The 13,482-nt window shown below is 53.7% G+C and overlaps 1 protein-coding gene across 2 annotated transcripts; it reads right to left on the bottom strand.

Annotated features, from left to right (window-relative positions):
* Positions 1–413: 413 nt before the first annotated feature.
* Positions 414–13,233, bottom strand: DPF2 (double PHD fingers 2). 2 transcript variants are annotated; one of them, XM_034071782.1, is made up of 12 exons: positions 13,176–13,233; positions 10,599–10,759; positions 9,877–9,984; positions 8,374–8,537; positions 6,965–7,057; positions 6,430–6,508; positions 5,731–5,772; positions 3,947–4,084; positions 3,597–3,725; positions 3,403–3,515; positions 2,265–2,346; positions 414–1,343 (listed from the first exon to the last, which is right to left on the bottom strand). In XM_034071782.1, the coding sequence occupies exons 1-12, from the start codon at positions 13,205–13,207 to the stop codon at positions 1,267–1,269; spliced, it is 1,218 nt and encodes a 405-aa protein (XP_033927673.1). In that variant the 5' UTR covers positions 13,208–13,233; the 3' UTR covers positions 414–1,266. The 2 variants fall into 2 exon arrangements, with proteins under 2 accessions (XP_033927673.1, XP_033927672.1); XM_034071781.1 differs by lacking the exon at positions 5,731–5,772.
* Between the last annotated feature and the right edge of the window lie 249 nt (positions 13,234–13,482).

Raw genomic sequence — 13,482 nt, 5'->3', positions numbered from 1 at the left:
ATGAGGGGGAAAGGGGCAAATAAAGCAGGAAATGAAAGTCTGAGGGCTCCAAAATGGGCAAAAGTGAACAATCCCCCCCAAAAAACTCAAAATGGGACAAAAACCCCCCAAAAGTTAAGAAAATGCCCCAAATTTAACCAAACCCAAGAGGTTTCAGCAAGAAACCTCAAAACTGGACAAAAAACCTCAAAACTGAACGAAAATTACCCCAAATTGAACAAAAAATGTGAAATCTGATAACCCCCCCTGAAATTTAACAGAAATCCCCCAAAACTGAACAAAATCACCCAAAATGGGACAATTTCCCCCAAAGTGAACAAAAAAGCCCAAAACGTAAGAAACCCACAAACCCCAAAATGAACCCACCCCAAAATTCACCAAAACCTCCCCAAAATCAACGAAATCCCCCCAAAATGAACCAAATCCCCCCAAATTTAACAAAGCCTCAAAACTGAACAAAATCCCCCCCAAAAATAGTAAAAAGACCCTAAATTTAACCAAAAAAAGCCAAACTGACCCAAAATCCCCAAATTTAACAAAACCCTCAAAATTTAACAAAAAACCCCCAAATTTAACAGAAAAAACATAAAAATCCCAAAACTGCACCAAAAAAGCCCCAAACTGCACAAACAGCCCCTCCCCCCCCCCCCAGCCCTGCATGGGATCTGATGTGTCCCTATGGAAAGGGGGATGGGAAGGGTCTGGAATGCTGTGGGGCAGGGATAGGGCTGGAAAGCCGGGAATGGCGATGGGAAAGGCCCAGCCTGTGCCATGTGCAGCAATGGGATCCATAGGGATGGGGGGATGTCCCCATGGGTTGTTCCAATGGGATCCCCATGGGTTGTCCCATTGGGATCCCCATGGGTTGTTCCAATGGGATCCCCATGGGATGTTCCAATGGGATCCCCATGGGTTGTCCCATTGGGATCCCCATGGGTTGTTCCAATGGGATCCCCATGGGTTGTTCCAATGGGATCCCCATGGGTTGTCCCATTGGGATCCCCATGGGTTGTTCCAATGGGATCCCCATGGGATATCCCAATGGGATCCCAATGGGATGTCCCATTGGGTTGTGAGGGGGGAGCTAAACCCTCGTGGGGTAAAATCCCATCAATCCCAAGCCCCTTTCCCAAGGGATTGAGAGGAATAAAGGCAAAAGGAACCAAAACCAAAGGGAAGGTTTAAAAAAGGGGGAAAAGGAAGAGGAAAGGCCCCAAACCAATAGGGAACCGCATGGATCGGGAAGCACATCCCAATGGATTGGGATCAGGAATTGTTCTGGTTCTGGTAGATGGAGGCTTTCTCCTTGAGCAGATCCAGACACAAGTGGCAGCTCCAGCTCCCTATGGAGAGATGGGAGACAGGGTGAGGTGGGAGCATTCCCATTGGGAATGATGAGGTCGGGAATGAGATTCCTGGGCAGGAGGACAGAGGGGTTGATAGTTAATCCCAATGGGATTAATGATTCCTGAGGGATCATCAGGGCTCCTGATGGGAATTTGGGCTTGGAAGGCTGAGTCAGCACAAGCACAAGGGGAGGAAGAGGAGGAGGAGGAGGAGGAATGATCCTGCTTGGCTTCATCAGCACATAGGGAGAGACTTGGGATGGGAGGGATGGAGGTTCCCATCCCAAAATCCATCCTTCCCATCCAAAATCCATCCTTCCCATTCCCAAATCCATCCTTCCCATTGCAAAATCCATCCTTCCCATCCCCAAATCCATCCTTCCCATCCCAAAATCCATTCTTCCCATCCCAAAATCCTTCCCATCCCAAAATCCATCCTTCCCACCCCAAAATCCATCCTTCCCACTCCAAAATCCATCCTTCCCATCCCAAAATCCATCCTTCCCACCCCAAAATCCATCCTTCCCATCCCCAAATCCATCCTTCTCATCCAAAATCCATTCTTCCCACTCCAAAATCCATCCTTCCCATCCCAATATCCATCCTTCCCATCCCAAAATCCATCCTTCCCATCCCAATATCCACCCTTCCCATCCCAATATCCATCCTTCCCATCCCAATATCCATCCTTCCCATCCCAAAATCCATCCTTCCCATCCCAAAATCCATCCTTCCCATCCCAAAATCCACCCTTCCCATCCCAATATCCATCCTTCCCATCCCAAACCTTCCCTCCCTGCTCAAGGACCTTTCCTGCAGCAGAGCAGAGGAATAATGGGAAGAGCTGGAAAACCTGCACTCAATTCCCTGTGTTCTTCCCATTCCAGACTGGGAATTCCATAGGGAAGCAGCACTCACCCTCGGGAGGCTCCGACATGGGGGGGGTCAGGCAGTACATGTGGTACCCACGGTCGCAGTCATCACAGAACAGCAGCTGATCCTGAGCCAAAGTGGGAATACCGGGATAATGCAATGTGGCTTTGGGATAAGGATCCCTTGGGATTGGCAGCGAATCCCAGACCTGAAGCCTGAGGATTCCTCCAGCAACTTTCCCATTGGATTTGGGGGGTATTCCCTTTATTTTGGGGGTATTCCCATTGTCCCATGAGTTATTCCCACTGTTCCAAGGGTTATTCCCATTGTCCCAGGGGGAGCTATATCCACTATCCCTAGGGATTATTCCCACTGTCCCAGCTCAGTATTCCCATTGTCCCTGAGGATTATTCCTGTTATCCCTAGGGATTATCCCAACTGTCTTGGGGCTCATTCCCACTCTCCCGGTCGCTATTCCTGCTTTCCCCACAGGCCATTCTCACTCCCAGGTTGGCATTCCCATTATCCCTGCGGGCCTATTCCCACTATCCCATAGGGCAATTCCTGCTCTCCCAGTGGCATTCCCAGTATCCTCAGAGGATTATCCCACACAGTTTACACTGTATCCCTGTGGTGTTATTCCCAGTATCCCGGGGGGGGTGGGGTTATTCCCACTATCCCAGGAGGGGTGGGGGGGTTATTCCCACTATTCCCAAGCCATATTCCCAATGGCATTCCCAGTATCCTCAGAGGATTGCTCCCACACAGTTTACACTGTATCCCTGCAGTGTTATTCCCACTATCCTGGGAGGGTGGGGGGGGTTATTCCCACTATTCCCAACCCGCATTCCCAATGGCATTCCCAGTATCCTCAGAGGATTATCCCACAGTTTACACCCCTATCCCTGCAGTGTTATTCCCACTATCCCAGGAGGGTGTGGGGGTTATTCCCACTATCCAAGGGGGGGTGGGGGGTTATTCCCACTATTCCCAAGCCGCATTCCCAACGGCATTCCCAGTATCCTCAGAGGATTATCCCACACAGTTTACACTGTATCCCTGCAGTGTTATTCCCACTATCCTGGGGTGGGTGGGGGGGTTATTCCCACTATCCCGGGGGGGGGTGGGGGGGTTATTCCCACTATTCCCAACCCGCATTCCCAACGGCATTCCCAACGCTCACATCATTCTCGGAGGTGCCACAGATGTTGCAGCACTTGCACTCGATGCATTGCCAGCGGTAGGTCTTGACGGCCGCCATCATCACTGGGGTGAACTGGAGGCAGGACGGGTGTCCTATGGGAATGCCGCTCGGCATGAGGATCACATCCCATTCCCGGCCATTCCCGACCGGCTCCGCGTTGTGCCTGTCCCTACCTGAGCGCCCACAGTCGGAGCAGGACACCAGCTCTTCCGGTTGTCCTGTTTTCTTGTTGATCTTGGAATCTCCCAAGCAGAAGTCGCAGTAGTTGTTGGGAAGGGCCAGACCATCCGGACCTTTCTTGGCTGGGATCAATGGGAATAACATTGGGAATAGCATTGGGAATAGCATTGGGAAATGGGAAAACGCTTCCATACGACCCAATCCTGATGTTGGGAATGGCTTTTCCAGCCTTATCCAAGCGCTTAGGATGATGCCAAAGCATCGGGATGGGGATGCTGCTCAATGCCAAGGGATGTGGCAGCTTTCCCATTGGATTTTAGCTGGGAAAAGGGGTTTTCCTTACATTTCTGCTCCTCGGATCGCTGGGAAACGGGAGTCGGGGGCTGGGAATCGTCCTTGTCGTCTCCTTCCTCCTCTGCCAGGTGGGAATGAGCATAGTGGTAGCTCAATCCCGGGCGGTTCTTGTAGCGCTTCCCACAAACTAGGGATAGAACCGGGAAGGATCAGAGGGAGCAGCATTCCCGACGCATCCCGAAGCATCCGGCAGCCCCCAAAAGCACTGGGGAAGTGTTACTGATCCACCTCGGAATTCCCTATGGAAAAGGGTGGAAGCTCCGGATCGGGCCTGGAGAAGACTCCCACTGGATCCCATTGGATTCAGTGGGTGTTCGGGAGCGAACTGGGATCAATCCCGGTTGGAATGATGCTCCCAGGGTGCATTGCCCACCCCAAACCCCATCTCCTAAAGCAGCTGGGTTAATTCCAGGCTGTTTCCAAGGTGAAGGAAGGGGAAAATTCCAGGTTTTGGGAATCCAAGGGAACATTCCAGCTCTGTTCCCTTCTGGATCCACTCGGCTCCTCCACATGTGCCTAGGGAAACCACATCAGGAAATGTGCACGTTCCTTATGGAATGAGCTTCCTTAGGGAAAGATCCCAGTATCCATGGATTGGGAATCGCATTCCCAGCCAGGGAATGGGCTCCTATGTTGTCAATACCGGTTTTCCAGGGTGTTCTATGGGAAGTGGGAAGCTCCAGAACCCAATTCCCAGCCTGGTAGGAAGAGCATGGAGCCGGATCCGGCTTTCCCAGCCAGCACAAGGATGGGATTGGCTTCAAATCCCTCTGGGAAAAGCCAGAGTGGGATTTAGGGGATTTAACAATGGATTTCCCTGCATCTTTCCATGGAAAACCAGGGAAAAGGTCACTTTGGGATGAGATTCCCTAAGCTTGGAGCTCTTCTGGAACATCCCAACCTGGATCCACTTCCAGGCCTGGAAAACCAGGGAAAAGGTCACTTTGGGATGAGATTCCCTAAGCTTGGAGCTTTTTGGGAACATCCCAACCTGGATGCACTTCCAGGCCTCTCTCGTGGCTGCCAAGCCAATGGGAAGCAGCCGGGAATGGGGCTGGATCCCTATGGAAGCAGCAGTGTTGGATCTTGGGGATGCTCTCCCCATTCCCCACTGTCTCCATGGAAAACTGCTCCTGGGCAGCTCTGGAATGTCGCAGGCAGCCCTGAACCAGCAATTACAACCTTATTACATGGAATTCCAAGGCTCCGGGGTCAGGGCCTGGAGCAGCCACCCGGAGCTGGCAGGAGGCGGCTCCTTCCCAACCCCCTGCGGCTTAAAGGCCACTCCAAGCCCTAAATCCAGGCAGGAATGTGAACACAAACGGGATCACTCCGAGCCCCGAGCATGGATCGGGGCCATTCCCGGTTTTCCAAGCCATCCATACGATCCCATTGGCCGCATAGGGAGCCTCAATGCCCATCAGTGTTGGCTTGGGCATGGAAGCAGCGCTCAAGCCGTTGTCAGCTCTTCAATCCCGGGATGCAGGAGCCGGGAATGGGGTTTTATGGATAACTCCATGTTTTCCCTGCCAGCAGGAGAGGGATTCAGCTGTTTTCCCTCTGCTCTTCCCTGCTGGATAAGGGTCAGGAACGGAGCAGTGAGGTCGGAGGCAGCCGCTGGGTCCTTCCTTCCCTCCCCTTACCCCTTTGGCTTGAGTGAGGTTGAAAAGGGAAGAGGGGGGGGGGGCAGAAATCCCTGGATTTGGGGGTGGGATTGGGAATTGTTGGGAATAGGAAAGGCAGGAAGTATAAAAGCAGACAGAGAGTGACTACCTCGGTCGGGAGGTTTCAAGGAATGCTTTTGTTTGTAACTATCTGAAACACAGAAAGAAGAGTCGTGAGAACACCCAACACACACACACACATCCCAGGCCATGCTTCCAACAGGCAGGAATAACACACTTTGGGATCAGGAAAACAGGGAAAGGGGGTCGGGAAGAAGGAGGTGGCAGCTGGTGCAGGACAGCAGGAAGAAGACAGGAAGGGCATTCCAAAGCCTCACTCGCCCCTTGGCTTTGCTGCTGTTCCCTATGGCATTCCTGGCTTTTCCCACCCAATGAGTGGGATTGGGAAGTGAATTCCCACTGGATGGGACTCGAAGCGGAGCAGGAATGGTGCATTTCACAGCTACAACCTCAGGAAGTGGGATGAGAGGCCAAGGGTGGGATAATGGGATTCGAGCCGGCTCCAGACACGGATCCCAGTGGGAAGCTGCTTCCCACCTTTCCAGGGCTCTTTGCAACACCGGGAGAGGTTTATCCTCCTTTGTTCCATGCACAGCCCTTCGGTCAGGGCGAGATTCCAGCATTCCCGGTGGGAAAACTCCAACCACGTCCACCCACCGACGCACGGGTGTCAAAAACACCCTCCCCAGGGGTCCAATTCCCTGGGATTTGGTGGTTTCCATCCCGAATCCCAATGGAAAACCCAATGGATCAACCCAAAGAGCCCATCCCGGTTTTCCATACTCACTGTCGCAAGCATAGGGCTTATCCCGGTCTTCCAAGATTGCTGCATCCAGCTTCTTCCGAGCCCCACTGACGCCTTTGCCCTGGGGTGGGAGGAAGATGGGAAAAGTGGGAATAAGCCAAATGGGAGGAAAACTTGGGCCCCAAAAAGCTCTTGGATTGAGGAGCTGGATAGAGAGTGATCCGACACTGCCACACAGTGGGAATAGTTGGGAATTGCCACTGGATGTGCCTGGAATGCAAAGTATCCATTGGGATCCTCTCTTCCCCACTTTGGGAAGGGGCAGGAGCACCAACACCCTCCTACTAGGTGCATTCCAGAGCGTTGGAAGTGGGTTTTCCATGTCCAACATCCCTCAGTGGCAGAGGGATATGAGTTATCCCAATCCAAGGGGGTTTTCCCATATCCCACCCATAGGCTTGAGCACATCCCAAGGTTTTCTCACTAAACACGGACACGGTGGAGCCCTGGGTGGTGTTGAGGCTGTTTGGGTACCCACAAAGTCATGGATCCATTGGGAATTGCCCCCAAAACCCACCTTGGCCTTCCCCTTCCCTCGTCGCTTTGGTGTATCCTCCTCATAGTCTTCATCATCCAGATCATCCAGGAAATCATCCGGCTCCAGGATCCGCTGGGAAAGACGAGAGGATATTGAGGATAATCCCTTGGGATTGAGGGGACAAGGGGGAAAATCGGGATCTGGGATAGTCCAGCATGAATCCAGCTTCTTGGCAGCAGCCGAATCCATTCCAATGCCTGTGGATGGGGTCAATGGGAAAACCAATGGCAGCACTGGGATGGGAAAAGTGGGATCTGGTAGTCAGCCTGGAATGATCCAGATGAGCTTCCCACCCTATGGATCGTTATGGGATTAAAGGGGAACTTCTGAATCCCAACATCCATGGATAACATTCCCCTGGGATTAAAGACCCTCTGGAAGTGCAATAGGAAAAGGCCAAAGCATCAACAGAACCTGTATCCCTATGGATTTCAGGACCTTTCCCTTTCATTCTGATCCTGAAATCTCCCTTTCCCTAAATTCTGGGCCCCAAATCCCTTGTTCCTTGGATTTCAGGACCAGAATTCCCCATTCCCTAAATTCTGGGCCTAGAATCCCCCTTTCCTGAATTTCAGGATCAGAATCCCCCTTTTCCCTTCATTTTAGGACCAAAATCCCCTTTTCCCTGAATTTCAGGATCAGAATCCTCCTTTTCCCTGGATTTTAGGACCAAAATCCCCTTTTCCCCGAATTTCAGGACCAGAATCCCCTTCTCCCTTCATTTTAAGACCAAAATCCCCTTTTCCCTGAATTTCAGGACCAAAATCCCCTTTTCCCTAGATTTTAAGACCAAAATCCCCTTTTCCCTGGATTTCAGACCAGAATCTCTCTTCCCATGAACTTTGGGAACAAGAATCCCCTTTCCCTGCCTTCCAGGCCCCAAATCCATGAATTTCTGGACCAGAATCCCCTTTTCCCTGGATTTTAGGACCAAAATCCCCTTTTCCCTGGATTTTAGGACCAGAATCCCCCTTTTCCCTGTATTTCAGGACCAAAATCCCCTTTTCCCTGGATTTCAGACCAGAATCTCTCTTCCCATGAATTCTGGGAACAATAATCCCCTTTCCCTGTCTTCCAAGCCCCAAATCCATGAATTTCTGGACCAGAATCCCCTTTTCCCTGGATTTTGGGACCAGAATCCCCCTTTTCCCTGGATTTTAGGACCAAAATCCCCTTTTCCCTTATTTCAGATGAGAATCTCTCTTCCCATAAATATTGGGAACAAGAATCCCCTTTCCCTGTCTTCCAGGCCCAAAATCCATGCATTTTAGGACCAGAACCCCCCTTCCCTGTAATTCCAAGCCCAAACCCCCCCTTACCCTCCCCTTTGAGCCCAGACCCCCCATTCCCTGCCCCCCATCCCATTCCCAGCGTCGGGAATGCTTCACCTTCCGTGCACGGCTGTTGGTGACTGGGAATTCTCCCAAGCTGTCATCATCCAGACGTGGATCCGGAAGGTTCCTCTTCTCCAGGGGCTCAGTCCGGAGCAGAGCTTCCAAACTGCTGCCATCCTGGGCCAGGAGTCCATCCTTCTTCAGGCTCTGCTCCGTGTCTGCAGGGAAAACCGGGATGAGGCCAGAATCCCATGGGATAACACACGGGATGAGGCCAGAATCCCATGGGATAACACACGGGATGAGGCCAGAATCCGGTGGGATAACACATGGGATGAGGCCGGAATCCGGTGGGATAACACACGGGATGAGGCTGGAATCCCATGGGATAACACACGGGATGAGGCTGGAATCCGGTGGGATAACACATGGGATGAGGCCGGAATCCCATGGGATAACACATGGGATGAGGCCGGAATCCCATGGGATAACACATGGGATGAGGCCAGAATCCAGTGGGATAACACACGGGATGAGGCCAGAATCCCATGGGATAACACATGGGATGAGGCTGGAATCCGGTGGGATAACACACAAACACACCCCCCCCCCATTGCTCTATGGAAGGTGGTTGGATCTGGATGAGCTTTAAGGTTCCATCCAAGCCAAATCATTCCAGGATTCCATGAAGATTCCCAGCTTCAAATGGATGGGAAGCATTCCCACCTCCAGTTGGGAAGCATTGACCAAGATACATCCTTCCCATCCAGGCTCCATCAGGGGTTCAGGAAGTGATGGGATCCAACCCGAACCTCACACCCCAACAGGAGAACTTCCCTATTCCCTATGGCTACACTTGGATCCAGCCCCACCGCAGCTCCAGGAGGAGTTTGGGATGTGATGGGATCCAAGCTGAGCCTCAGAAACCAATGGAGGAGTCTCCATCAGCCTTGGGCCTCTGGGTCCATCACCTTCAGGTTGATAAGGAACCAGAAAGGACCATGGAGATGGGGAATGGGAGGAAGCATCACAAGAGGAACATCAGGAACCATAGAGGTCCATGGAGATGGGAAATGTAAGGAACCACTGCAAGAGAAACATCAGGAACTACAAAGCAATGGGAAGGTGAGGGACATAGGGAGCCATAAAGGAACATCAGGAACCATAGAGGACCATGGAGGCAAGGAACACGAGGAACCACCACCAGAGGAACACAAGGAACCACAAGAGGCCCATGGAGGTGAGGGACATGAGGAACCACCACAAGAAGAACACCAGGAACCATAGAGGACCATGGAGATGCGGAATGTAAGGAGCCCCCACAAGAAGCCCATGAGGGTGAGGGATGTGAGGAACCATAAAGGAACACCAGGAACCATAAAGAACACCAGGAACCATAAAGAACACCAGGCACCATAAAGGAACACCAGGAACCATAAAGAACACCAGGAACCATAAAGGAACACTATGAACCATACAGGAACACCAGAACCCCCCCAAGAAGCCCATGCAGATGAGTACCATGAGGCACACATGGAGTAGAGGCCCTGGACTCACCAGGTTTGATGGAGGGGAAGGCGAGGCGCGGGTCCTCGGGCGGGTGCGCGCGGCGCTTCTTCCTCCAGCGCCGTGCTGGGTACGAGTACAGCTGCCCGGCTGCCAACCCTGGGAGGCAACGGGTGAGGCTGTGATCCCGATCCCGCGGCATTCCCGATCCCGCGGCCGCAGCGTTCCTGATCTCGCGGCGTTCCCGATCCCGCGGTGTTCCCAATCCCGAGGCCGCGGCATTCCCGATCCCGCAGCATTCCCGATCCCGATCTCGCAGCATTCCCGATCCCACGGCATTCCTGATGCTGCGGCATTCCCGATCCCGCGGCATTCCCGATCCCGAGGCATTCCCAATACTGAGGCCGCGGCATTCCCGATCCCGAGGCATTCCCGATCCCGCAGCATTCCCGATCCCAATCCCACGGCATTCCCGATCCCGCAGCATTCCCGATCCCGAGGCGTTCCCAATCCCGATCCCGCGGCATTCCCGATCCCAAGGCCACGGCATTCCCGATCCCGCGGCATTCCCGATCCCACAGCATTCCCGATCCCGATCCCGCGGCATTCCCAATCCTGATCCCGCAGCATTCCCGATCCCGAGGCCGCGGCGTTCCCGATCCCGAGGCCGCGGCATTCCTGATCCCGAGGCATTCCCGATCCCACTGCATTCCCAATCCCGCAGCATTCCCGATCCTGATCCCGACCCCATTCCCGATCCCATTCCCACATACCAGGCCCTCGGTGCCTCTTCTCCATCCAGATGTAGCAGTTGCTCTGGGCCACTCCAGTCTGGGAGTCCAGGAACGGGAGGCGGACGCTGCGCTCGGCACACAGCCGCGCGTTGTAGTTGTGGCACTGCTCCATGGCGTCGCGGTAGTACTGCTCCCCCAGCCTGCGGCACACGCACCTCATCCCGACACCGTTCCTGACCCCATTCCTGACCCCATTCCTGATCCCATTATCAACCCCACTCCCAACCCCATTCCCGATCCCATTCCCGACCCCATTCCCAACACCATTCCTGACCCCATTCCAGATCCCATTCCTGACCCCATTCTGGACCCCATTCCTGATCCCATTCCCGACACCATTCCCAATCCCATTATCAACCCCACTCTCGACCCCATTCCCGACCCCACTCCCAACACCATTCCCGATCCCATTCCCGACCCCATTCCCGACACCATTCCTGACCCCATTCCAGATCCCATTCCTGATCCCATTCCCAACCCCATTCCCGACCCCATTCCTGACCCCGTTCCCAACCTCATTCCTGACCCCATTCCTGATCCCATTCCTGATCCCATTCCCAACCCCATTCCCGATCCTATTCCCGACCCCATTCCCAACCACATTCCTGATCCCATTCCCAACCCCATTCCCGACACCATTCCGGATCCCATTCCCAACCCCATTCCTGATCCCATCCCCGACCCATTCTCAACCCCATTCCGGACCCCATTCCCGACCCCATTCCTTATCCTATTCCCAAGCCCACTCCCGACCCCATTCCCAACCCCATTCCCGACCCCATTCCCGTCCCCATTCCCGACCCCACTCCTGATCCCATTCCCGACCCCATTCCCAACCCATTCTCGACCCCATTCCCAGCCCTGGGACACATCCCTGCCCACCCAACCCAGAGGAAGCACAATGGGAATGGTCTGGAATGGAGCATTAAAGCTCATCCAGGGATGCTCCAAGCCCCATCCAGGCTGGCCCTAAACACTGCTGGGAATGGGGCAGCTTCTCCCTTCATCCCATTCCAGTATCCCACCAGATTCCCAGTGAACCTCTTCCCCCCCAGATCCCATCCCTGTATCCCTGCTCCAAAGCCCTTCTCCAGGCCCCTTGTAGCCCCTTTAGGACACCCACAACCCCCTTCCCAAACATATAGTGGGAAATTCCCACTCTTATGGGAGCAAATGCATCCCATGGGATATGTGGGATGCTCCCACAGGGATATATGGGGATGAACCATTTCTATAGGACACTCTCATAGGGATATAAAGGGATAATTCCCCCCTCCCAGTAGGATACTTTACTGGGATGAACAGGGATAACCCCTTCCTTGACCTCTATAGGACCCTTCCATAGGGATATAAAGGGATAACTCCCCCTCATGACCTCTATAGGACCCTTCCATAGGGATATAAAGGGATAATTCCCTCCCATGGTCTCTATAGGACCCTTCCATAGGGATATAAAGGGATAACTCCCCCTCATGACCTCTATAGGACCCTTCCATAGGGATATAAAGGGATAATTCCCTCCCATGACCTCTATAGGACCCTTCCATAGGGATAGAGAGAAAATTCCCCCCCCACAATGGCCTCTATAGGACCTTTCCATAGGGATACAAAGGATAAACCCCCCTTGGCTCTATAAGCCTCTTCCATAGGGATGTAAAGGGATAATTCCCCCCCTCCATGGCCTGTATAGGGCATTTCCATAGGGATACAAAGGGATAATTCCTCCCCATGACCTCTATAGCATCTTTCCATAGGGATACAAAGGGATAATTCCCCCCCATGTCCTCTATAACACCCTTCCATATGGATACAAGGGGATAATTCCCCCTCTCCATAGCCTGTATAGGGCCTTTCCATAGGAATATAAAGGGATAATTCCCCCCCATGTCCTCTATAGCACCCTTCCATAGGGATGCTAAGGGATAATTCCCCCTCTCCATAGCCTGTATAGGGCCTGTCCATAGGGATACAAAGGGATAATTCCCCCCTGTGACCTCTATAGCACCCTTCCATAGAAATATAAAGGGATAATTCCCCCCTCCATGGCCTGTATAGGGCCTTTCCATAGGGATGCAAAGGGATAATTCCCCCCCATGACCTCTATAACACCTTTCCATAGAAATATAAAGGGATAATTCCCCCCCATGACCTCTATAACACCTTTCCATAGAAATATAAAGGGATAATTCCCCCCTCCATGGCCTGTATAGGGCCTTTCCATAGGGATACAAAGGGATAATTCCCCCCATGGCCTCTACAGGACTTTTCCATAGGGATATAAAGGGACAATCCCCCCCTTACCCCCATAGGACACCCCCCCCCCATACCCCCCTCACGCCGCCATTTTGATCTCTCCCCTCACGGCCCCCCCCGTTTTACCTCAGCAAAGTTCACCCCGAACAATGACCGCCCCCCCCACCCCCCCCCGGCCGCGCACTTGGTTCCGCCCACGTCACGGGGGGGGTACGGGGGGAGCCCAATTACCCGCATGGACCGAACCATTCCCTGCTCCCCGGGGGGGGGAATGGGAGAGGGGAGGGGGGGGGGAACACTCACAGCTTGACCACATTCTGTACCACCGCCGCCATCTTGCCTCCGCCGCCAGGGCCCGGCGCCGCCCAGCGCGCATGCGCGGCTGGCAGCGGAGGGGGCGCGGGGAGGGAGGAGGGGGCGCGGTGCGCGTGCGCGCCGGGGGGGATGGCGGGAAGGCGGAGGGGGATGGCGGGAAATGGGGGGGCGTGGCGGGAAATGGGGGTTGGCGGGAAATGGGGGGGGCGTGGCGGGAAATAGGGGGTGGCGGGTAATGAGGGGGGGTGGCGGGAAATGGGGGGGAGGTAGGGGGAAATAGGGGGAAGGGTGGCGG

The sequence above is a fragment of the Melopsittacus undulatus genome, chromosome 22 (genome assembly GCF_012275295.1).
Source record: "Melopsittacus undulatus isolate bMelUnd1 chromosome 22, bMelUnd1.mat.Z, whole genome shotgun sequence".
NCBI classification, from domain to species: Eukaryota; Metazoa; Chordata; class Aves; order Psittaciformes; family Psittaculidae; genus Melopsittacus; species Melopsittacus undulatus.
This window is presented reverse-complemented; position numbering and strand designations above follow the sequence as displayed.

Excerpts from the sequence above, each read along its gene's own strand:
- DPF2 (XM_034071782.1), bottom strand. The coding sequence starts at position 13,207 with ATGGCGGCGGTGGTACAGAATGTGGTCAAGCT. Across the intron at positions 4,085-5,730 it reads CTTGAAACCTCCCGACCGAG|TTTGTGGGAAGCGCTACAAG; the intron begins GTAGTCACTCTC and ends TTCTATCCCTAG. Across the intron at positions 3,516-3,596 it reads CTCCGACTGTGGGCGCTCAG|GACACCCGTCCTGCCTCCAG; the intron begins GTAGGGACAGGC and ends GCATTCCCATAG.